General features: G+C 43.8%; 1 protein-coding gene across 1 annotated transcript; it reads right to left on the bottom strand.

Annotated features, from left to right (window-relative positions):
* Positions 1–1,604: 1,604 nt before the first annotated feature.
* On the bottom strand, positions 1,605–23,055 carry TBCEL (tubulin folding cofactor E like). The gene is made up of 8 exons (XM_083481123.1): positions 22,847–23,055; positions 21,896–22,045; positions 19,380–19,519; positions 16,719–16,900; positions 14,355–14,611; positions 13,169–13,295; positions 10,891–11,007; positions 1,605–4,571 (listed from the first exon to the last, which is right to left on the bottom strand). Exons 2-8 carry the CDS (start codon positions 22,026–22,028, stop codon positions 4,253–4,255), a joined length of 1,275 nt encoding a protein of 424 aa, XP_083337249.1. The 5' UTR covers positions 22,029–22,045; positions 22,847–23,055; the 3' UTR covers positions 1,605–4,252.
* Between the last annotated feature and the right edge of the window lie 1,836 nt (positions 23,056–24,891).

Raw genomic sequence — 24,891 nt, 5'->3', positions numbered from 1 at the left:
CGGGGTGCGCTCCCCCGGGTGCAAGTAGATAAATAGGGACCGCTTACCAGCGGGAAGGTAAACGGCGTTCCGTGTGCTGCGCTGGCTCGCCAGATGCAGCTTGTCACGCTGGCCACGTGACCCGGAAGTGTCTGCGGACAGCGCTGGCTCCCGGCCTATAGAGTGAGATGAGCACACAACCCTAGAGTCTGGCAAGACTGGCCCGTACGGGCAGGGGTACCTTTACCTTTTATTTTATGCAACAGTGCGCTCGCCTGTTTGTCGGGTGGGTGCTATTGTATGAAGTGGCTGTCGCACATATATTCTTCAACGAAACACCAAGATTGGCCTCCACTGAAGAACTTCACACAGAGACACTCCAATATGGCATCATCAGTACTGGTTGTAAACATTTTGTGCAGTTCCACAATCAAAGCATGGCAAGGATGTGCACAATTTCTCTCCTTTTTGGGGGTGCATTTTTAAAAACAACAACAACACCAAAGTGCATGTTCAGTGCCATGTGCAGGATGTGGATAGCTGGAGAATGCTGTCTTGTGGGATTGGTGCCACTTGCAAACTATAATGGTCCACTAGCTTTACCATGTTAATCCTGCCAAAGAAATTACATCTGGGCAGGGTGTGTGTGTGTGTTTGAGAGGGCTAGTGTTACATGAAGCTTACTCCCTTTTTCTAAACCTTCTCCCACCTTGCAACCATCTGGTTAAACAACAAAACTTTAAGATTATAGTGGTACCTTGGTTCTCAAACGCCTTGGTACTCAAACAACTTGGAACCCAAACACTGCAAACCTGGAAGTGTTCCGGTTTGTGAACTTTTTCCGGAAGCGAAACGTGCTCCATTTTTGGTGTTATGCTTCCTATTTGAGTGCCACACTTCCATTTTGAGTGTTATACTTAGGTCTGTCTGTTTTTGCTATTTATTTTGCATTTTTGTTTTTGCAGCTCTTTTTGTTTTGTTTTTGTGACTGTGTGGAACAAAGTTCTGATTGATTGATTGTGTGACTGCAGTACATTGTTTATTGCTTTCATTTTATGGATCAATGGCCTCAGTTAGATAGCAAAATCCATGTTAAATTGCTGTTTTAGGGGTTGTTTTAAAATGTCTGGAACGGATTAATCCATTTTGCATTACTTTCAATGGGAAAGCGCGTCTTGGTTTTGGAAAGGACTACCGGAACGGATTAAGTTTGAGAACCAAGGTACCGCTGTACTGCTTCCCTCAATCTTGGTGGGTTTTTCCAGAACAGCATGGGTTTTGCACAAGTGCCGAACACCTTCAGAACATTACACTAGGTACCAAGGAAAACAAGCAGTAAAAAAAAGTTTCTAGCTTTTCCGAATGGAAACGCACAGCTGGAGTCTCAGAAGAGAGATGGCCAAGGACAGTCCAGCTTCCCCTTCCTTCTCCCTCATGACTAGCAGAATAAACACATGCAAAACTTACTTGATTTGCATAAATTATACAAGCTGCAAAATTCCATTCTCTTTCTCCCCCCTTTAAATTATGTGCAGCGTTCACACAAGTTTGGGTATCTCTCTCACAGGCACACATAGACACGGTTGAGATGACAGTCTCTTTTGATAACAGAAACACATACATGGTTCTTCAGTGAATCTCTTCATAAACTTTTAATATGTGGAATGTTTCCTTCTAAGACACAGGCACCTGTGCAGTCGGATGTCCACCAGTTACAAATATTTCATTAAATTCCTGTTACTACTGTATAAATATTGGGCTTGGAGATGGGCAGGAGGAAGATGGGAAATACTGTTCTGCACAACCCAAATGGCCACTTCTTTACAGTCTAAAGTCTTTCAGCGGCCCAGATTACGGGGCTAACATACTTCATACAGTAGGTCCACAGATAAAATAATAATCTAATATTATTACACAACCTTATCTTTCAATAAAACTTTGCTTTATAATAAAATATCTTATTAACATTGCCATTTCCCGTTATGTGTAAATATACATACATAGATACATATACCCACACACACACACATCATAAACAAAGCGTTGGTTTGGAGCTTTGCTACCCAAATGGACAGGAAAGAACCTCAGCTCTGTCTCAGCTTATAAAGCCCAGTGCCAGTTCATCAACACAATGTCCTGGAATGACTCCACATAATACATAGGTAATTATTTCTTACTGGAGTCAGTGAAATAAAAGAGAATGGACTACCACATTCCACATGCAAGCCTTGGTTTGCTCTATATTGCTCATCTTTATATGGTCATAGGAGAGGAGATTTGCATTTTTTTTAAAATCCTGCCCTCTTTTCTACGCTTGGCGTTCAGCCAGGACTTTTACCATAAATATAAATAAAAATAAGATTACTGGGATTTTGTTTTGCACACCGCAGGGGAAGAAAATGCACAAACTCTGGGATAGATGTACATATATAAAAAAGAAGCCCTCCCACCAGAGAACAGAGGAATTATGGGAAAGAAACCTTGCATGAAAAGCTAAGTAAGGAAGGTCAAAAGTTTATGGGTAACAAGAGCTTAGCGACACTGCTGGGGGGGGGGGCTGGGGCGGCAGCGCTGGGAAGTCCACTTCCTCCCTCCCCTCCTTTAAATGTACATGTGTAAAACTGAGTGATTCTCCAGTTTTCAACTTGTCAAGCTGACAGATGAGCATGGAAGGGCACTGCTGAGGGAGAGAGCCCTGCCTGATTTACAAAGCAAGCATTCTTCAAAAAAAAAGAAAAAGGAAAGATTTCTCCCCCCATAAGAATCATAAATATAATGTTGAGCTACACGAAAGTGGGTAGAAGACATCTCCAAGAACAGGGGGTGGCCTTTTACTCTTTTTGACAGTTTCCTATACTCCTCAGTAAATTGTGCATCCGCCCCTTCTCACAAGATTTGGGGGTGGGGGTGGGCTTGCTTCTACGGCGTGTAAGAGGAGCTCACCTGTGGTGGCCCCGCAAAACTCGCCACTCCAATACACCTTTCAAGTGGTAAAAGGCAGGGCTAGAAAACTGACTCATGCAGGGACAGGACCCCAGGGACCTCAGAAGACCTGTACGTCTGTTGCATCTCTGCGTTGGCTTTAAAAAAGTGCTAATTTATGAGCAAACGCTGGGCGGGGAGGAAGGCCTGGCCTTTGGTTTCCACTGTGGTGTAGCAGCTTAGCATAGGACTTGGATTTGAGAGACTCAGGTTCAGATTGCCAGTTAGCTGTAAAACTCCTTGGGTGACTTTGAGAGAGCCATTTTCTCTCAGAGGGTTATTATAAAACAAAAAAGAATATATTTTTTTTTGGGGGGGGGGAGAAACATGTACCTCACCCACAGCTCCTTGGAAGAAGGGTATGATAGAAGAATGCTATATTTTTTAAAAATGCAAGGGTTTTAGGGTTCTTCAGCCACAGTGAGGATGGTGACAGTCCGTCAAGAGCTGCCTGCAAGCTGAGAGAGGTATCTCATCAGCGCAGAGCGAGCCTTCACGAAATAGATCAAACATATGACCAGGCGACCAACATGAACTTGCCCAAGAGACAAAGAGGCTCCCATTTAAATGCCTGGCACTATCTGCACTGAGTCTGGCCCCTACGACACCCTTGAGTGTCAGCAAGCCAAAAAGGTTATGCAACTGATTGTGATTTAGCAGAGTGCCCTGCAAGCTGTGCGTGTGTGTGCGGGCACAAATGTCAACCCCTGTCAAAGTTTTGATCTCCTTCAGCGTAAGTGAAATCCAGAAGGGCACTGGATATCCAGTAGACCAAAGTCTAGTAAAACACTGCTTATAGAACATCCCCCTTCCAACCTAACCCTCCGGGAACAAAGAGATTGAGAGGCCACCCAGGTGAAGGGGCACCAATTCTGCCACTTGTAATTGGAGCCCGGCTACTGAGCCACACAAAACCTTTTCAACAAGTACCCTGTGTATGGCCTGAAAGCCCGAGCTCCCTGACTTGAGTGACTGCAAGAACCCTCTTAAAGCTTTGAAGAAAGACTTTCATGCTAAGTTCACAGGAATACTGGAGCAGTTGGGAAGAAACCAAAGAAAAGCCGCACACACACGCTTGAAGTCAGTCACCTCCTCTTAACAATTTGCCGCCACCGCAATCTGCACTGGGTCGCAGCGAACCTCTCGCGGATCTGGGCCTGCTGGAGAAGCTACCTGGTACGTATAGAAAACCAAACCTCAAACGACAAACCAAAACGAATCCCCCCACTTCCAGAAAGTCCTCAATTTGCGTACATGAGGTGGCCGTGAACCCCCTGGAGATGGGGGCGGGCTATTTGGCTTTGGAGTCCACATAGATTTTATCTCCATCCCGAATGCCATAAGAGTGCAGAGCCCGCGAGTTGTACTTCATCTCCTCGGGGCCGAAAGGAGCTTCGTGGTCAAAGTAAGTGACATGCATGTTGCTGGTCGGGAGCTGGACCAATGCTTTCAATTGTTTCTTTAGTTCTGCTACCGTCTGGTCCAGGCGGATGGTCATCTCCTCCACCTGGTCTCTGAAGTGAACCTCGACTTTGGCGCTGCTCTGGGGCCGCAAGTCCACCACCGCCAGCTTTTCCAACTTACCGTATTTCGTCACTAGCTCGTGATACCTGAGAGAGAAAGAGACGGGCATTACAACCGGTGCTGCAAATCCCCGCACTCAGTGCTCCTGGCTGTGCAGTTGCCTTATTAAAATAATTCTTGCATCCAAGCCCTTCAAGGAGGCTAGATGCATAAAACACAAAACAGAAGCTTAAAATTAAAGCAAAAATCACTGGAACGGCAGAGGAACTGATAAAAACAAGAGGAAGAGAAATCCCACTACAGCAGCTAAAACAGCTTCAAATAGCCTTGTGGGGAGAAGAAATGAAAAATTATTTGTTTGCTGCCAGAAGGGACCAACAGCAAAGAGGACCAAGAAACCCCTAGAAAGGACATTTCAGGACTCCAGAGCTCACTATGGGGGAAAGGTATTAGTCATTGTTCCTCAAATTGTGAGGGGTCCCTTAAACTTCTGAAGATGAACTTAAAGAACAAGAATGTTTGAGTGGGAGGAGATAATCCTTTAGGTACCCTGGATTTACAACATTTTGAATTTTTAAAAGGGTCCAGAATCTGGAACTGGACCCCCCTAACTATGCAGAAGTCAATGGACTTGTCACTTCTATGCTCTCAATTTTATGAATTTCCCTGCTACAACTTTTAGGAAGCGTTTCTTGGAATAATAATAATAATAATAATAATAATAATAATAATAATAATAATATTTATACTCTGCCCATCTGGCTGGCCTTTCCCAGACACTCTGGGCGGCTTACAGCATATATAAAATACGTAGTAAAACATTAAGCATTAAAAACTTCCAGATATGTTATTATGTGTCATTAAGTAAATTAACTGGAATTCTTGGGACTGACCCATGCAGTGAGAGATTTGTAAGATTCAGGGCAAGCCCACAGTGGTGATTGTGCACAGCACTGCTGAAACTCGCTGTTTTCACTGTTCAGAGAGACTCTCTTATGGTAAGAAAGCTCAAAGCCCTGCTGGTTGCTGCTGATGGAACATTCTAACAGCAACAGGCACATAGAGCTCCTGAATTTCTACCTTAGCAGCGCTGCTAGTGACCGAGAGTTCTTTGCTGTGCTAGTAGGCAGGCACATAACCTAAGTGAGGATGCAGCAGTGACAGAGCCTCGCCTCCTGCTCTCACTGGACATGCAGAAATCAGCCCTTCTCCTCCTAATTCTTTCAAAGTGAAAACGCTACATGGTTTAACGTTGCTTTAGCAGCTGTTAATATGACTTTCCCCTGCTTTGCACTCTGATCTAGGCAAATGCCCTGCATTTCATTCCGCCATCAAATATGCCATCAAGGTATCTGTGCCCCTCCCCCCCCAAAAAAAATCAGGAGTGAAGGGGAAAAGACGAGAGCTGTGTCTGCCTGGACAGCCATGAACCTGCTCAGCAAGTTTCGCCATCTTCCCAGAGATGCTCTTTTGTTCTGGGCTCCTGGGTAGAGAGAGAGAGAGAGATCAGTGTTTCCTCGCTTCTCCCCTCCCATTGCCCTCACTTCAGGTATCTCTCCGATTGGTAATGAGGAGGCAGAGTCTCTTCTGCCGGGGCTGGGAAAGTGGCAAAAAGTCAACCCGAAGCACAAGGTAATTGAAATAACAAAGACAAAGAGCGGCTGAGAGGAGGTAACATTTCAGAGTCTCCAGACGATGCCCGGGACTGAAAGCTCCTTTTGTCTCCTGTCCGGCTCGGGGGCTTAAACGTGATCGCTGCTGTGTCACTGCTCCTGTCAAGAGGATGATGGAGCCTGGCAACGGAAGAGGGAGGCCCCCCGAGGGACTCATGTTAAATGTAGGAATGCTCTCTCAACAGCGAAGCCTCTGTCTGCCCGGAGGATGAGGTAACCGACGCAGTGCGCTATGATTTCCCCAGCATCTTGGACACAAACGGCCTTTATCAGGGCGGAAGGCTCCAGCAGAGGCAGCTGCGCCTGCTCTTGCGAATCGGCAGATAGGATCGGCCCGCATGGGAAACTATTACTTGGCAAAGATGGAGGAAGATATGCGTTTTCGGAAAAGGCGCCGTCGCCTAGGACTGTAGTGGGGAAAGTTAACGGGGAAGGAGCTGCCCAGAGTGCTTTTCAACACTTCAACCTGCACCAATCACTTTGTAGCGGCTTCCACGGCTTAACACAGCATGGGCCCCCCAAACTGCTTCTGTGGTTATAGTGGTACCTCGGGTTAAGTACTTAATTCGTTCTGGAGGTCTGTTCTTAACCTGAAACTGTTCTTAACCTGAAGCACCATTTTAGCTAATGGGGCCTCCTGCTGCTGCCGCGCCGCTGGAGCACGATTTCTGTTCTCATCCTGAAGCAAAGTTCTTAACCCGAGGTACTATTTCTGGGTTAGCAGGGTCTGTAACCTGAAGCGTATGTAACCCGAGGTACCACCGTATATAGCAGGGTCTACTAGGGCAGAGGTACAAGTGACAGAGCAGTTCTGGACAAAAGCCTGCCTTATACGGAGCGCGGCGAAAGCGCACTTTTGAGAGTCCTTGGAAACAACATCTCAATCAGCAGAGGTGCTGTTCCTGTCGTCCCCAGGTCCAAAAACCATATAGGGAAAAAGCAAGCAGGCTAAGAAGAAAGCAAAATGAAGCGGAAGAATTGGAAACTTGGGGCTACAGAAGGATTTCCTTCAACTTGGCTTGAAACTACTGAGAGAGGTCATTTTTAAGGCCAGCCTGTATCTCAAAATGAGAAAGATGGCAATTTCCAGTACATTTTGTTTCCCGCATTTTCAGCTTGGCTCTCACATGCCTAGCACGTATGCTTTCATATGAACAGCACATCTGCATAGTGCTGGATCAGCATTTCCTACAAGTCGTGGTCCTTAAAGAAAAAAAAGCATCCTGACACACAAGTTTCTAGCAATCTTGTTTGCAACCAAAATTCTGAAAACAATGAAGTGTCTTTCATTTTCAAAATGAATAAAAAATGAATTAAAAAATCGAAGCAGCAAACCTACAAACATTTTAAATATTACCAAATGATATAATTAAAATAACTATTTAAAAGGGCCCGTTGAAAGGAGAGCAGTGATGGGGCATTTCAGCACCTCAGCGCTGAAACAGAAAATATTGTTACTATTACTATTTTATTTATTTATATCCTGCTTTCCTCCAGAACCAGGACTCAAGCTGGCTAACAAAAATTCAAACAGACATGGATAAAGCACGTAAGCTAAAAATATGTTAAAAACAATAAAAAACAAATTAAGCTATAATAAAATTAAAACAATGTTAAAAACAAATATATAGCATCTAGCAAACAAATCTCATAAAAACAGCATGACACTATTACAAGCTCCTTTCTCTTGCAACCTCCAGCAGATGAGGGTAGGTAGGGAGACACAGAGCAGGGCCCCAGTAGCTCTCCAGGATCAAGTATAGTAAGCCTTCAGCTTATGTGTTTAACTTGTGTGCATTAAGTTGTGCATGCTTGGCAAAGTGAATGAATGAATGAATGAATGAATGAAAGGGGGTGGGCATCCAGGAAAAATGACTTTAGCATCCCCACCCACCATTGAACCCAATGTGTATTGACTATACACGATTTTTGCTTTAGGGTCGATCCCTGAAGCATAGCCTCCATGTAAGTTGTGGGCTTATGTGGATTCATATTACAGGAGGCAATTCTTCAGAACACTGTTGCTGGCTCAGAAACCAGGTCATTTGGTGGTCTGGAATAAAAAGTCAGTGCCCTGAATTGCTATTTGTTCTTCTGCACTATGGCTGCTATGCTTTACTCCTCAAGCATCAAAGTTCTTGCAAATTCAATAATGTGACTAAAATGTGTGATTTTTATTTCACTCTATGTCACAAGCAGGACTCAACCAATGAATTAAATGTCGTTGTTTTGGGTGTGTAGGTGCAGGGGACTGACACTGCTCATGTAAAGGTCACAGCCCTGGAAGAACTGAAGGGCTAAAGAGATAGAGAGGCTTTTGTTTGTAATATGGGCTGGAGAGGGAGGCCCAGAATGAAATGGGGTGCAGGGTGGGGGAAATGTACACAACCACAGGTTGAACATCGATCATGGGCCAAAGGTCTAGGATGTGGAACCTGAACCCTTGCCACTGGGGAGACCACCCCAGCCATGCGCAGCCTCGTCCATGGATATCCCTGAAATGGCACACTAGCTCTGTGGAGCGGAAAAACAGCTTTCAATGGGCGCACAAGTCTTTTAGAGACCCCACACAGATGAGGGCATTCGGACAAAAGGGCCATTGAGCACAGAAGGATGGGAGGGGTTGCAGCATTTTTAAAAGGCTATGAACCAGGGAGCAGGTGGGCGGGGGGAGGATCAGAGCTCCCCTTGCTTCCTACGTGAAACCTCTTTGGAAAAGGCAGAAAACAGCTTTCTAGAACGGAAGCAAAAATCGACACACAAAATGACAACGATGCTAGAAAAGTGTTGAAAGAAATACTTCTTAACCATTTGTTGGGTGGGTGAGGGAGGACAAAACAAAAACCTCCTGGGGGGGCGGAATATAATTTGCTTTGTGGTGTGGTGGGGGAGGAGAATTTATCAAAATGTTTCAGGGTGGAATTGCCACTTCTGAGTGACCATTTCCTCCCTGCTATTCAACATTAAGAAAAGCCATGTGGGGTGATACCCATAGGTTCCCACAGGCCGCACTTCCTAGAATGCCTTGCAACATCACATCACTCCAAAGCATTCTGGGAAGTGGGGTTGATGGGAAACGTCACAATGCTCCCTCTAGGTCTTCTTGTTTGCCCACACTTTCTGGAGACATCCAGCAAGGTAAGCAGCAAACAAGTCCTGGGAATTTCAGAGGAATTCCTCCCCACTCACACAAGGAAAGCAGGAGAAGAATGGGACATACTTTTTGAGAAACGAGGGGAGAGGTGTTTCACTCCAACCTTAAATGGAACACCCCACAGAGGGTCAGATTTGAGCATTTCACAATAGCACGGGCCCCCCATTCCACAGGAATGTACGACTGTTAATGCAGAAGTCAAGGAGAAAGGTTGCAATATATTTTGTACAGGCAGCGGCTGTTTTAGCGCCATCTGGTATGTGCATGACCGTGCATGCGCATGTCGCGCTGAACCTGAAAGTGACCCACAAATGTCATTAAAAGGGGAGGGACGGTGGGTTTGCAGGCTTTTTAAATGGTGTTTCAAATATACACGATTTCACTTGAACGTAACCCCCAAGTAAATAGGGAGGTGCCTGTATTGTTCTCCAAGCAAGTTACTCATAGGGGTCACACAGACAGACCCTACAGTCTTCCACTCAACAGGGCCTCAAAACATAGTAGGACATTTTGCCACAGAACCCTTTGCAAGTCAGAGATCTCCCTCAGCCCTTTTCCTCCATCCCTCCTGGCCTGCGTTCCCACCCTCAACCCACTTCTATGGATCTCGAAAGACTTTCTCCTTCCCTTTTACAAGACAGACTGCTCCAGGAAGTGCTGCCCTGTGGACTGCTAGTTGCACACCGTGGCATTTTTAAAAAAGTGTTTGAAGGATTCCTTTAGGCGGGTTAGTACACTCTGGTGCCATTAGAGAAGGCTGCCACCAAGTTCTATCAGCCCCCATGCTGGAGTGACCTCTCTGCAGCTGCTTTCTCCTCTTAACCCCACACCTTTTTCCAGCGGTCAGGTCAGCCTGCACACCTGACTCTGCCCCAGAGAGAGAGAGAGAGAGAGAGAGAGAACAAGGAACCCTTTTCAAAACTGCTCTTGTGCTTGGGAATGCAAAGTGCCAACGAGTGGCCAGGCATTCCAACTGATGGCTTGGAGCACGGCCAAGTTTTCACTCCTTTGTGAAGGAAGGATGAAAATGGCACACAGGCGATGCCATCGAAATACATTCGGTTTGGGCACATACGTCTCTGGAGCTCAAGGGCGCTTAAACACCAGATGGCAAGAGGATTAGCCGCTGAGTGCTGGCACCGAACTGACGGACTGGAACCCATTCCCAGAGGATGCTGACTTCTCAGTAGGGGCTCAGCTTAGTGAGGTGGGAATATCAATCACCTACACAGAACTAACAGCCACATCCTGCCCACATAAAACTGTAAGGTGCCAGGGACACTGACAATATGGTCTAAATGATAAACAGGTGAAAATATTCACGCTTTAACCATACAATTTAACATTTGTCTAGCATTTTAGATTCAGCAATCCTTACAACACCCTTGAAAGGAAGGTCAGTATTATTACAGCTACACTGATGACAGGGCATCTAATGAGCTATCTTATGAGCATGTGGCAAAGGTGAGATCTCAGTTTACAGCTTACCGTTTCTAGGAACCATGGTACATACATGACTCAAGGACTTTAAACAAACTCATTACCTATTCTAAAACTTCTGGGATCAGAAGTTCTCACCTGAAAGGGGCTTCCTCTTGTGGAAAGTCCATGTAGTAACGAATAAAAAACCTCTCCGAGTCCTCTCGCTCTCCTTCCAAAATGACACTCCCGTTCAGCTTATTGATAGATGGTAACCTGCCATGTTCAAAAGAGGTGGAAATGTTACCATCCCCAAATTTAACAGACAACAGCAAAATGATGAGTATTGCGTTCCCAGGGGATTTCTCCAGATAATTGAAAACATGAACTCTTAAAGGAAATGTGTTTTATTATGCAGGTGCCTTGGCGAAGAGAATTTAATCCGAAACCACATGCTACAATTTGAACATAAATGCATATGTGACAGGATTTCAAAAGAGGTTTTTGTTTTAAAAAATAAATACTGGCACTCAAAGTATTGTAAGTTCAGCAAGGTGTTTGTTAAGTGTTGCCTCCTGATTGTGCAGAATTCAAACAGAAAGGCAGCCAACCCTCAGGTAAGGACAGGAAGGCAAGTTAGAGACACAAATATTTTGGTCATGTCTGACAGTGGTCTACTCCTAAGACTTCCACAAATGCAAAAAGGAAAGGGGGGGGGGAGATGGGGAATTGCCGAATGTTAGGGAGGTATTTTATGACGCAGTGACTCTCTTCACACATAAAGCTAAGCTAAACTGTGGTTTAGTGTGAGCGTGCAGGTGACCAAGCCGAAGATGGTGGCTGCTGTATTCCCCCGTTGGTCCTCCTCTTTTTGTATTATCCAGGGCTGAGTCATGATATGTCTTAGTGCATCATTGGAACGCAGGCTTGTTCTTCCCAAACACAACTCAAAGTGGCAATTCTGAGAGATAAGGCCATGAACATCCTTTCCTACATGAACCTGATCGCTTCGTGAGATCTTCAAAAGAGGAGCTCCTTCAAAGAGTTCCACACCTTTGGAAATTAGGGAGGCAATCAACAGCAAGAAGTCCTTCATTGTTGCAGCACCCAGTGGAACAGTGGAATGAATTCCCTCCTGGGACATGCCCTCTCGGTGCCTAATTTGATGTCGTTATAGGACAATTGAAAGCTGTTTTGATTTACTCAAATTCTTGGAAGGATTTGCCAGTAAATGTTGTAATAATGGTGGTTTCTGTTTGAGATTTTGCATTTGGGGAAAGGGGATTATTTTTAAAAAAATGTAACTTGTGTTTTTATATTGTGATTTTATGCTGTAACAGCCCTGAAACCTGTGGGTATGGGGCAGCATACAAATTTAATAAAGGATTATTATTATATTGTTGTTGTTTTATGATTAGATGAAATATTTAAATCAATTTTTTTTTAAAAAATTGTTTCCATAAGCTACTTCAATAGATAGAAAAGTGGGGCATTTGTCTTTTAAACATGTAAACAAAGCTATATAATTTTAAGTTCCAAGTGCAGAGTTTTAGCCATGAACATGTTTAGCCAAGATGACAGATTTTATGCAAAGAACACATACACTAAAGTTTGTTTCAGCAGCACCTAGCCTATGGATAATTCTTTCATCAGACTTATTCCCAATAATCCAAACATTCTTAAAAAGAGCACAGCTAGCCACAAGAGTTCAGGAACCTGAATAAGGCTTGTAGATCAACACTGTCCCCCAGAACTGAGGCTGAATTTGGAACAGAGAACTGCATTTACGGGAAAAGACCTGCTGAGCGCTTGAAAATAATTAGCACTCAAGAAAGCTGCTTTTGACAAGTGAGGAGAACACTACAAGGCATGTTGATGGATGGGGACTCCCCCTCAAAAGATTTTGATGAGTAAGGATTCTATTGCCCAATCTGCAACCAAGTCAGGACAACTTCCTTCCTCTGGTACTCAGCAGTGCACTTAACCAAAACTGAGATAACAGCTTCGACTCAGAAAGCTTACTGTTGGTCTGATTTCCCCATAGTTCCTTCCGTATGGATGCAAGGATGGTATTTTGGCATGTTTAGAAGCAAGGTGGCAGCTCCTCACAATATGTGGAATAATTTAACACCCACAAGAGAATATTATTTTCTGCTTCTATCTCTCCCCCCCCCCCCCAGGAGTAAAGAGTTCAGAGCTCATACGACTCAACAGTTGTCAACTCCGCATACAGGCCGTTTCCCACAGCTACTCCCACACTCTACCTGCTCAAATATCTGAGCCCTTCATGCTTGCTTTATCCATTCATTAATTTTGTAGCTGGCCCTTCCTCCCAATGGAGCCCAGGGAGGCATCAAAAGGTTTAAAGGCCACACTATTTTGGCTGCATTAACCCAGAATCAACCAAGAACAACAACAACAAAAAACATCTGCAGACCTGGCTATTACCAGCTTCCTGCGCTCCTCATTGGTGTATGGCTGAAGGAGAGGAATGCCCAGTAACCTCACTTCCTCGAGCTTGGGAAAAGAATTGAGTTTGTCGATGTCTCCCCAGCACTGCAGACCTGCTTTAAAGAAAGGGAGTGTTCAGGGAAGGAAGGCATCGGAAAGGAGCAAATCAAAGTAATTGGGTGTTCTTGGGGGAAACAAGGAGACGTTGACATTCCACCAGTACACGTGCAATCAGAATTATAAATTACTCTCAAGCCTAGTCTATGGATGCAGTCAAATCAGGTAACACAATGGATTGGACCGCTTCCATTTTTGGGTGGACGTGGCAGAACATTTTTTGAATGTTCACCCATGTAAACATATCTCAGTCTGATGTGATGAAGACTGTTCTATCCTCTCAGGATTCTAGTGTTTCATGACTGCCTCAGTTTGCCAAATGCATGGACCTAGCCTGTCACAGAGGCAAACCAAGACATGCTAGTGAATCAAGCAGGAAATCCCTTTGGTGTCCCCCTCACCCTCTCATACACACACAAGCAGTAAAAATGTAAGAAGAAGCTAAACTAGGTACAGGGAATCTTTTGCCTTTCAGATGCTGCACAACTACAACTCCCAGCATCCCTTGGCCAATGGCCATGCTTGCTGGGGCTGATGGGAATTGTAGTTCAGAAGCATCTGGAGTGCCCCACTCCTGACCCATAGGGCTTGAGGAATGGAAAAAATGAATTTGAATTCTAATGAGATGTGCCATCCTCATTTTTCTAAAAAGCTTGTATCTCCCAATACCCTCTCTCATCGCTCCTTGTCCATGATCACAAAAAAACAATCAAGAGCCAGTCAACTAGGCTAATACATCAATGGTAAACAAGATAGTATTTCACAGTACAGTAACTTCATGCTTTAGGAAACTGCACGGGCAGATGCTGAAGAACACTGGTCCACTGAGAAATAAGCGATGAGGTGTAGTTTAGGAGTCAGCAATAAAACCAAAATAAAATTTAAATGTGGGCACAGACCAATGCTTCCTTCCTTCTCATTACCATATTAACAAGATCATGCTGATAGAGGCAGCACATTCAATTGCAAGATTTGAAGTGTGTGTGGATGTTAGAAAGATTTATAGCAAGTCTTAAATCTGGATCCAGAAGGGCATGTTTCACTGGGGACCTCACCTGACTTGTGCAGACTGATGGATCGCAAGTGTGGAAACAGCCTTGCCAGAGAATCTTCTGAGTCTTCAATGGCTGTCAGGTAGTTATTGGCCAGAACCAGTGTGTCCAGTGATGGAAACATTATCCCCAACTTTCGGATTTCAGTCCAGTCTTTGAGATTATTGTCAGTTATGTGGAGCAGCTTGAGAGAGTGGCAGCAAACTGGAGAACAAGACACTGTTTTATAGTCGTTAAGGCACAGGAAGAGTTCCTCCAAGCTGCAAGAAGAAAAAATTAAATGTTATTATATGTCCAAGGCTTCTAGTGAAATTGAAATAAGTTATAAGTTGGAATATACTTTTTTTTAAAAAAACCAGAAGCATTTTTACTTGGTATTATAGGTCAGGACATTAATAGGCATTATGTTAAATTGTTTTTATATGCAACAACTACGGCAAGAGTATTGTTATCCCAGAAATGGAAACAAGAAGAAATTCTGACGAAAGACGAATGGCAGACGAAATTAATGGACTATGCAGAATTGGACAAAATGACAGAAAGGATTCGAAACCTGCGGGACCAGAGATTTACAGAAGATTGGAAGAAGTATATGAATTATTTGAAGAGCAACTGTAATCAACAAATTATGCTAGTAGGACTACAAGAAGTTTTGTAAGGAGAAATATACGAAGTGTTACAAAGTAGAAAAAGATAGAGATATTGGTTATGAGTTTGAAATGTAATAGGGAAGATAAGAAATGCATACCGAGAGATTAGATTGGAGAATTTTCAGGCAGGATTGATGGAAGTCAAAAATTTGAATAAGATGTAAAAGTATGTTTAATTACTGCTGAAAATGATATGTTAAAAAAACTAATAAAATCACACACACACACACACACACACACACACACACACATATATATATATAAAGAAAGAAAGAAAGAAAGAAGTTATAGACATGCAGCAGAATGAAGTGGCAATGTCGTTTTCCTGAACTGTCATGTGTTAGGCTGAAGGTAGGAAAACTGGGAGTAAAACAAAACAAGCCTTGCAACATAGAAAGTTTGCACATCAGGAATGTCAGCCTAATCTCCCCACACACTGCCCCAGACTCTCTCACTTCAGTGTGTTGAAATGTCCTGCTACCAAAAAAAACAAGCAGCAATGAATAAAAAACAACCCTGCCCCACCACAATCAACAGGCCGGGGGCATGTATAGGGAGGAATGACACCGAGTTGGAACCCATCCAGAATATTGAAACCAGACATATACATTTTTATGAAAAAAAATTGCAAGGAGATCTTTAACCAGAAGCTGTCAGCCAGCCATCTGGCCACCCCTTCAAAGGACAGCATCTCCATTATCAAGTTTTTTGGCCTTGGTAATTGAATAGCCTCTGAGAAGAAAATAATATATTTACACCGGACCACCACCATTTGCAAATCAAGATTGGGGGGCAGGGCTTTGTATCAGTGCACTTGGCAGTTCAGAGTTAGTGTGATATTGGAAATAACATTATCTTTATGTGGCACAAATCCTTTGAAATACAGCAGAATGAGGTTGTGGACTGCTCAGGTGACATAGCTGGAGCACTTCAGACTACAGGCGAAGCACAAGTACTTCTGAATGCTCACCACATAAAAATAAAATCCCTGAAAGCAGAAAGGTAGCACAGAAGAGAAAAGTTCTAGTCTAGAACTTTGCCTATGCTGAAGTGCTACTTGCAGGGAATTTGGTGCATTCATATACATAGACTCCTACCTGCACTTCAAAGTGGTTCAACCCACTCTACCACCTTATTACATGGCACTGTGTAGAACAGCCCTACGTAGGGAGCAGAGAAGAAGACTTTCTTCTATATTAGGAAGTCCTGGTTCAAATCTTCACCTCTACATGAGCTTGCAAATTAACCACCTCTTTTGTCTAAGGTTAAAACAGCTCAGCATCCTGGTCTACCTTACAGAGTTACTGTATGGATTAATGCAGCTGAAGCTCTCGGAACATTCTAAAATATGGCATACATGCAAACTATTTATCATAAATGCAACAGGCTGCTAACAATGACAGGCTTTGGAACAGCCACTCGCCCGACTGATAGCAACAGGTTGCAATCAACTCAAGCCGGCATGACTAACACAGCTACATGGGGGCAAGAGAACTAGTACAACTTTTTGAGCTACTAGGTTAGTTATGTCCATTAACTTCAATGGGTCTACTCTAAGTAGGACTAGCAACCCTATAGCTGTTTTCCTAAATGAATTTCACAGCTGCAGCAAGCTTTGAACTGGGGGCTTCTGATCCAATGCACAAACTTCTGTTACTTGCTGTTTGATACGCCAATCTGTCCGTAAAGGGACCTGCCCTTGCTGCTCCAGGCTTACTCTGGCAATTCTTGCAGTATTGTATGGACCGTTTCCCAGGATGCTTTGCTGTTGTTGAGCACAAGTTTCCGAATGCCGGCAAAAGACCCAGCACACGTCCTCTCTAAGACCGACAGATTCAGAGGGTTGGAGCTCAGGTTCAGAAACTCCAGGTGGGGGACGTTTGACACAATTTTACTGACCTGAGCGGAGAGAGAAGGAAAAAAAAAAGGAGAAAGAAAAGCATTATCAGGCAGTAATCAAATCTCAAATATTCTGTCCATGGGGGCTGGGATAAGGACAGGTCAGGATGGGACCCAAACTCCCAGTACGGCTCACTGACTCAAAGAATGATACGAATTCTAACAGCATTCAAGATAGTTATCTGTAATTCATACCGCTGCTATTCGCAGATCTAGATTGATTGGCTAATTGCTTGTTCACCTCAATGCTTCATTTAATTACACTCTTTTTTAAAATCTGTGATAAGGGGAAAAACCAGATCGCTGGCCGGCTTCATAAAATCTACTTGAATGACAGCTAAAGGGGGAACAAAATGCCTCTCAAGAGCCAACATTGGTCAAAAGGGCTATTTCACCAAGGGTTATTCATTGTTTCTGCCATCTTGCATGCACTGAATTCCATTTCCAGGAAAGAACTTTTATTCCAGAGATTCTGAGTTTTCATTCTGCCCCACTCCACAAAGCAAATTCCTAGATCTCTTAGGGCTTCAGTTTGAAAAAAAAAATCAAGCAGTTCTGTGGTCAGAAGGCTGCAGCCTTCAGGCAATGGACCATCATCCCATATTGTCTCTGGCTTTGCATCCCTAACGTGAGTTGCTGCTACAAACTTCCTTTCCTACTTCACTCTCTCTTGCAACCAAAATCAACCTCATTTGACAAAATAGGCTGCAAAGAGATGTGGTACAAAACTGAACGAATTGTCGTTAGTAGTACTGGCTCAAAGAATAGGGAACGAACCTCAAGTCTACAATTAGGCAAGTGAGTTTTAGTGGTAGGTGGGTCCTGACACAATAAAGCAATTGGGGCATCAATGACAGAGGCTATGTAGTCAGGATTGTTTTAGAACCAACAGAGAACCAGGGTGTTCTTTCAAGTGGAATGTACCCACAGCTCAGTGGCAAAGCAGCTGATCTGCACATGGAACAGTCATGGAATAACAAAGCTGTAGAGTGGGAAGGGACCCCAAGGGTCATCAAATCCAACCCCCTGCAATGCAGAAAACTCAGTCCAAGATGCAATTGCTGGCATTGCTAATTAGAAGACTTTTGGCTTGCCAGACTTGGAAATGTCCCTTGAAAGGCCCCTGCCAGTCCTAAGTTTCAGGCCCTGAAGGGCTGTGACCCCTAAGGTTTGCCAACATATAGCATGCATGGCAGCAAATGACCCACCTCCTCACATATACACATTCCCCCAAATGCCTTATGTGAGCACATGTACCACAGCCTCTGGTCTCCAGGATTAGAATATGTACACACTGTCTGGTGGATGTGAAAACGACAGTGGCAGTGAGCCATGTCTGTCTTTGCCTTCCCACACCTTCTGTGTCGTCCGATCAGAGCTCTTGACGATCGTGCTCTGAACCATGGGCGAGGGTACCTTGGTGTACGGCTTGTGGCTTCCCAGGGATACCTGGTTGACCACTGTGGGAAGTGACGTGGGATGCTGGACTTGTACCAGGGCTGCTCTTAGGTTCTTACAAGACAAGTAGAGTTTTCAGACCTGACAAACTAAGGTTTGCACAAACCATAGTTTGCTTACAAACCAAGCCTCCACATCACAATTTGATTCCTTTTTCACATAAAAACGTAATTTGTCAGGTCCAGACAAAATGGTAAACTGCACTTGGCCACCATCTCCTCTCTTGTGTCTGAGGGAAGGGGGAAGATGGAGCGCATGAGCCCAGGATCCCAGGCCTTTATGTGCTGATGTTTGAATGCAATCTTTGTTGCTTTCATCGCAACAAACTAACATGGCCATTCCGGTGGACGTTCACGACCATGAGACTGGCATACTATTGACTGGGGCACATTCAGAACTCCATGTGAGTCCAAATAGGCATGATTCAAATTTCTCAAGGGTCGGGGGTGGGGTGGGGAAAGACAGCGACAATTAAGGGCTTTCAGAAGGTTGGATAGGAGGGTGCAGCAATGTTAGCTTCCAACCCCTCTTGCCCACTGGTCCAAGTATACTGCTAGTAAGGAATTCATGAAGCTGATTGACCTCTTTGAAACCATCTTTCCATATGCTGGTAACAGCCAGGTACCGGTATGTTTCACAAGCCAGATGGAACCCCAGAGAAATTGAACAGGTACCAAGTTAGAGGGCAACTATCTCCCATATGGTAGGTGAAACTGTGGCAGCTTAGCAGGAGCCACACAGGGCAGTAGACTGGTGTTGGGTGCCCTAAAGAGACTCATGAGCTGAGAGATGGAAGTTAGAGTGGGCCTTACTGATTCAGGAAGAGGAAACTCATGCTCCAGGGAAGTTGGGGAATGGAATGCGGGAGAAGTTCAAAAGCCCCCCAGATAACAAGCTTTGGGTCCATCACAATAAAGCTGAGCTGGCATTTCCAAATGTGAGTTAGAATCCACCTGGAAGAGCCAAATCTGCCTGCAGAAAAAGCAGCTGTCCGTGTAACTGTTCAAACAATCTCCTCTACCTCATGCCAGTCTTCTAGTTTATTGTCAGACAAATCCAGTTCAGACACATGAGCACAGAAGGCAGCGATCTCATTCTCATCCCCTGCACAGGTTATTCCACAGCTGTTCAACACCAGCACACTTGGGAGGTTGAGACGATCTGGAAAGGCAGAAATGACAGCGCATTAATTTATGGGGTGGTCTCATTTCAGCAGATGAAGAGAATCGCCTGTACAAGCTAAGGGAAGCCGAGTCAGATCACACGATAACTGGCGAAAAAAAATTGCTCAATGAAGCAATGGGCAATGCATCACATTCATAAGCAATTTTGCCTCAACAAGCTGGTTTATGTCAACTATATGTGTTAATTCACTTGCTACAAAGATTCAGGCCTTCAGGTACTTTTCTTCCCTGCAGATATTTTATAGACAGTCATGGGTAAAAATAACACTGAGACTGTCCCAAAGTCACTTAGTTCGCTGGCCTTCAAAAAAAGATGGCTGATGACCCAAAACTGGGTTCTGCTCAGAGCTAAGGCTGCTCATACTGGTGGCACCATTTCTAAGTTCTGGAATAAGGAGGAGGAGAGAGAGGGGAGGGGGAAAAGACAGATGTAGCCAATAACTACAGTTAAGAATTAAGTGGGTTGCATATGTAGGTTGAGATTAACAGTGGTCACCAGACATGAAAAAGTTGAAGACTACTACTTTATTCAGGATGTCCCCATGTCAAGGACTGCAAAATCACATCTGGTTCAGCATCTGGAATTCCCAGTAAGGGTGCACTGAAAATTCATCCTGATTGTCATTCATATGTGTATATGGGTCAGTTATTTTTGTTTTCAAGGGCTGCTTTCATGATGCTTTATTGACATGCCATGAATTGCCTCAGCTCTCACTTGGTGGAAGGAAGATGTCTTACAATTAAAAAAACAAAACCCTTGCTATCTAGGGCAGAGTGGACCCATTGAAACCAATGAGTTTTAGTCATGCCTGACTTCAGTCCCTTGAAGTGGAATGCTCTCCCCAGGGATGTTTGCCTGGCACCTTCATTTATGCACCATTAAGCGCCAGCAAAAACATTCCTTTTTAACCAGGCCTTTAGTTGATCTGATTGACATCCTATGGCTTTTTATAGTTTGTTGGAGGGGGGGTCTTGTTGTTGTTTTTATTTTGATTATGTATTTTGTGGCTTTATATTCTGATTTTATTTTGTGAACCACCCTGAGACCTGTGGATATAGGGCGGTATATAAATTCAATAAATAATAATAAAATAATTGATTTCAATAGTTCTCTGAGTAAGACTGAGTCAGATGCCACTCTGTAAACAGGAATTTCTTATGAGGCTTATTTGTTTGAATCATCCAAATTTGTTTTCGTGTGCTTTCAATTTTGCTGTTCTCCCGTTTTTAGATTGTGTTTCTGTTTTAATGATATATTGTCCTGTTTTTCAAACCGTAACCACTTAACGATATTTTTGAAATACTAAGCAGTATATAAATGCTTTTAAATAAATAGATAAATTTTGATTTTGGTGCAAAATCATGACATGTGTACTTCTGAAGACTGAGTGTAACAGTCCCAAACCTGAGACAACCTGATCACATATCCCAGCTCAGGATCCAGCTTTTGCGATATGATGAGTTCATCATGAGTCCAATATGTGCAAAAATTGTATTATGCAACCAGGTGGTTATTTTGAACAGGATCCCAAACCCCATTTAAGATGTCAGAGACAGTGAATTATGACAACCACTGAAGAGGGGAAATCAGCAAGAACATTCAAAAAGACTGTTTGATGATTACGCTTGATGGCAACATCAAAGATAGAATCATGTAGTAAGCTCTTACCTCCCTGTATGTTAAAGTGCTTCTATGTGAACAACAACATAATGAGTAAGAAGGTGAACAGGGCAAGTGTAAGATCCACTGTGCATTTTGGGAGCTGCTCAGCAGAGGGGAGGGGGCAGTTTGAGGGATACACATCAAATAAGAGATGGGCAATCTGCTACAACATATACAGTATTATTTCAGCATGTTAGAAGACAGAATAGGTTCATGGATAAGGTGACCTTTTTATCATTTCTAGGCCCACAAATGAAGACTTTAGAGGACTAGCCTGGAAGTTTTTGTTAAGGTGACTCCATTGTGGCTCATTTTGAGTGATATATGGTGCATTCTGTCCTTGACTGACTCAACTTATTTCTGCTCTTTTCTGTCAAACTCAGTTACCATCATTTCCACCCAAATAATTTCCTCGTTCTTCTCCCTTTGGGGATGGTTGCGATACAAATCAACCTGACAGCACTTTAAAATTACGCTGCATGGTATGTTGTGTGTGTGTGTGGTGGGGAGGGGAGTTTGCATTGTGGAAAGAAAACTAGATCTAGGTTTAGCCACTCCCTGCATTCATATAATTGGAGGAAAGATTGAATAAGGAACCCCACCTCAAACAACTTTTCAACCATGTCCCTTGGAATGTCAGACAAGAGAAACACACTCCTACGTAAGTCACCATGCAGCCAGAAATTGTACCTTTCATAGGTGAGCCCTGAGGTGTAGCTGGGACATGAACGCCCATTCCAGGACCACGACGGTACGGGAAGTTCTCGGGGCTGTATTTCTCACAGAGAACTTGCATGAAACTTCTCCCACTGGGCAAATCCATGGTCCCTTCCTGAAACTCTAGAGTTCGGGGGTGGGAGACACACAAACAAAACCAAATTACACTTTGCAGCAGCGAATATCAGGATCCATTCTCCTACTTAAGCGAGACCAATTGGAAAAACACAAGCAAGAAGCCGTTCTGTCTGTTTGGGATTGGCTGTCAGGAATTCCCCCAGCAGTGTACTGTAAGAAATAAAGGAAATGTGAGATATAAATGACAAGGGGCCACGGGTGCACAAACACACGTGTGCTGGCAAGTGTCTCCCGCACCTCTGGGAAGCACTTGGGAGGCATTCCAAGCAGTTCAAGAATGCGGCAGACAGCCACACTCAAGCCCTCCTTCAAAGTTTGGAGCTAGCTGAGAGATGTCCTCGTAAGATTATGCTGTGCTCCAGACGTGTCCTGAAACTCTGTATGATGCTAGATATAAGACTCTGTTTGCCGCCGCACTGGAGGAAAGGAAGGATCCTGTCAACCACAGGTTCTGGCTAATCAAAGATCTGTTGGCCCCTGCCTGTGAGCCAAACAAACCCATTCAACAAAGGTTATCAACTCACTCACTGCTGTACGTTCCCATCAGCCTCGCTCAGGGATGAAACCTAGGAAGCTCCTTTTTACTTGGTTAGGCTACTTGCCCACCTAGGCAGAGAATGTTCACATGACATGCTACCTGATCCCTTTGGGGTTGTGTGCATATTTTAAAATTTGACAATTATGAACCACAGTAGTCAAAAAGACACATAAATGAGTACACCTTAGGACTAACCAAGCAGAATACATTTACAGTCCACTATAAGCCTATTTCAAGGGGTTACTTACCGGTCTCAGCATCAGCTCTCCCTAAATTAACAGATGTGACTCTCAGCAGATGGCATTCAGGAGAACCCACTCCATGTTTTCAGAGGAGAAACATCACATGTCCATGTATTTCACTGCATAGGGGTTTGGGGGGGGGTTAAAGGTGGGTGAGAAAAGGAAGACTGTAAGCAACATTATTTGCTTTGAGAAAAACCTAACAATTTGATTCTCTCTTCTAAAAGAACAGGGCTGTATCCAATGTTCTCTGCCTGCCAGCAAAAGGGCCCCTAAGCAAAAGGAATCCAATGCAAGAATTACAGATTGCACAACATTCCTCTGGCACAAAACCTTTCACCAGTGATGACAAATATACTGCTAAGTGACTTTAAAATAGCACTGCATTGGATACAACCCATAATAGCAGCCTTTCTGGATCAAGCTAAGGTTCATTCGATCTAGGTTTCTGTTTTCAAAAGAAGCCAGCCATACACTTCTTGGAAGCAGTGTTAGAACCTTAAGATATATAATCTAGGCCTGACAGATCAAAAGTCGTGTTTTGCAATAGGACTTTTTGGTTCCTGAAATTCATTCTGATTGTGCAGATAAAATATAACAGGTAGAATTCTACAGGGTGTGCTGCTAGTGTGTGTGAAAACAGTCAAGATCCAAGGATCCCCAGGAATGCGTCTCCAGAGGGTGGAGATGTCAGGAGCCATCCTGGTGCCCCGGCATCTTCACTTGGTTGCAAGTGGCCATAGTCAGATGCAAAATACACCTGGTGAATTTTGAATGCTGCTTGGAAGAAGCAATGGGCACTAGCTTAAGTGAAATTCATGGAAGATGAGAGTGTCACCTGTATTGTGCTGCAGAGGCCATCAGCAAGAAAACGGCCTTCAAGCCATGCCTGTTGACTTCCTGGATGCATCTGGTTAGCCAAAGTGGAAAACAGGATGCTGAAGTACACGAGCTTTTGGCCTGACCCAGCAGGACTCTTAAGCAGAGAACACTACTATGCAATCACTGCCGAGTGTTGGTTTAGCCTGTTTTCCTATTAAAGGCCTCATTTCCTTACCACTCTTCCAGCAGAGTGGTAGATAGGTCATATCCCAATTGCATCTTTTCTGGTATAAAAGAATATTAGCAGCTGCCTACCGCACACTACAACATCAAACAAAATGTTCCTGAAACTCAAACGTTTCTCCTCTAAGAAGCTAGTATTCTACATACACACAGGAATTTACTGCAGCCTGTTTTAGTGAAAAGAACACAGAAATAAAAATCAAGAAACTTTACGGAGGAGTTATTAAAAGTGAAAGGGTTCTATAGGTCGAACACCAACTGCCACTTCTGAGATTTAGAAAGGTATACTGTACTGATCATCAGGCTTACTGGAGTAATTTTATCACAAAAACTCAAGTGACAATAAATCCATACATGGGAGCTGAGTAACCTTTTATCTGAGTGTGCTTTCCCCCCTGAAAAGAAGCAAACTTAAAGCCACTTGCACTTTGAGAAGCAGAAATTATTAAAGAGACAGGCCTCAGCTTTAAAGATGGAGAATGCAAATGAAAAAGTCAATCAGAAGCAAATTATTTCTTCAGTTTTTCCGAAGGACACTATAACACTACTGAGATGATTTTCCTGGTTCCTGGTTCCTCTTTCCCAAGAGTCAGGATTCAACTGAAAAAAATAAAATGTCCTCAATCAGAAGCTCTAAACTACAAGAAAAAGACATGCCCTTGATTTAATGGAGCTGAGCTATTACTCCCAATAAGTGGATTCTTTAGGAAATCTTCCATTATGACTTATCTATACATACTACAAATATACCAAAAGGTTTATCATATTGCTAAAGTATATACCATGAGCAGAAGTACCTTCTTGCATTATTTAGCTACAATACACCTTCCAAGATATGTATGGTGTATTAGGGGAGGGATAGTACATCTGGTGGGGGACACATTGTGCTTCTTCTGGGGTTGTTTGTCCACTTTTGGTCCCCACCCTGCACTCAGCTCTCACCTGTGGCTCCTAGAAGCTGTCAGCATGTTTCAGCAGCCACACCC

Source organism: Podarcis liolepis, assembly GCF_965112155.1.
Source record: "Podarcis liolepis genome assembly, chromosome: 16".
NCBI classification, from domain to species: Eukaryota; Metazoa; Chordata; class Lepidosauria; order Squamata; family Lacertidae; genus Podarcis; species Podarcis liolepis.
Note: the sequence above shows the minus strand (reverse complement) of the source record. Positions and strands in the feature narration are given on the sequence as shown.

Excerpts from the sequence above, each read along its gene's own strand:
- TBCEL (XM_083481123.1), bottom strand. The coding sequence starts at position 22,028 with ATGGATTTGCCCAGTGGGAGAAGTTTCATGCAAGTTCTCTGTGAGAAA. Across the intron at positions 19,520-21,895 it reads TCAGGGCTCACCTATGAAAG|ATCGTCTCAACCTCCCAAGT; the intron begins GTACAATTTCTG and ends CTGCCTTTCCAG. Across the intron at positions 16,901-19,379 it reads AACTAGAAGACTGGCATGAG|GTCAGTAAAATTGTGTCAAA; the intron begins GTAGAGGAGATT and ends CTCTCCGCTCAG.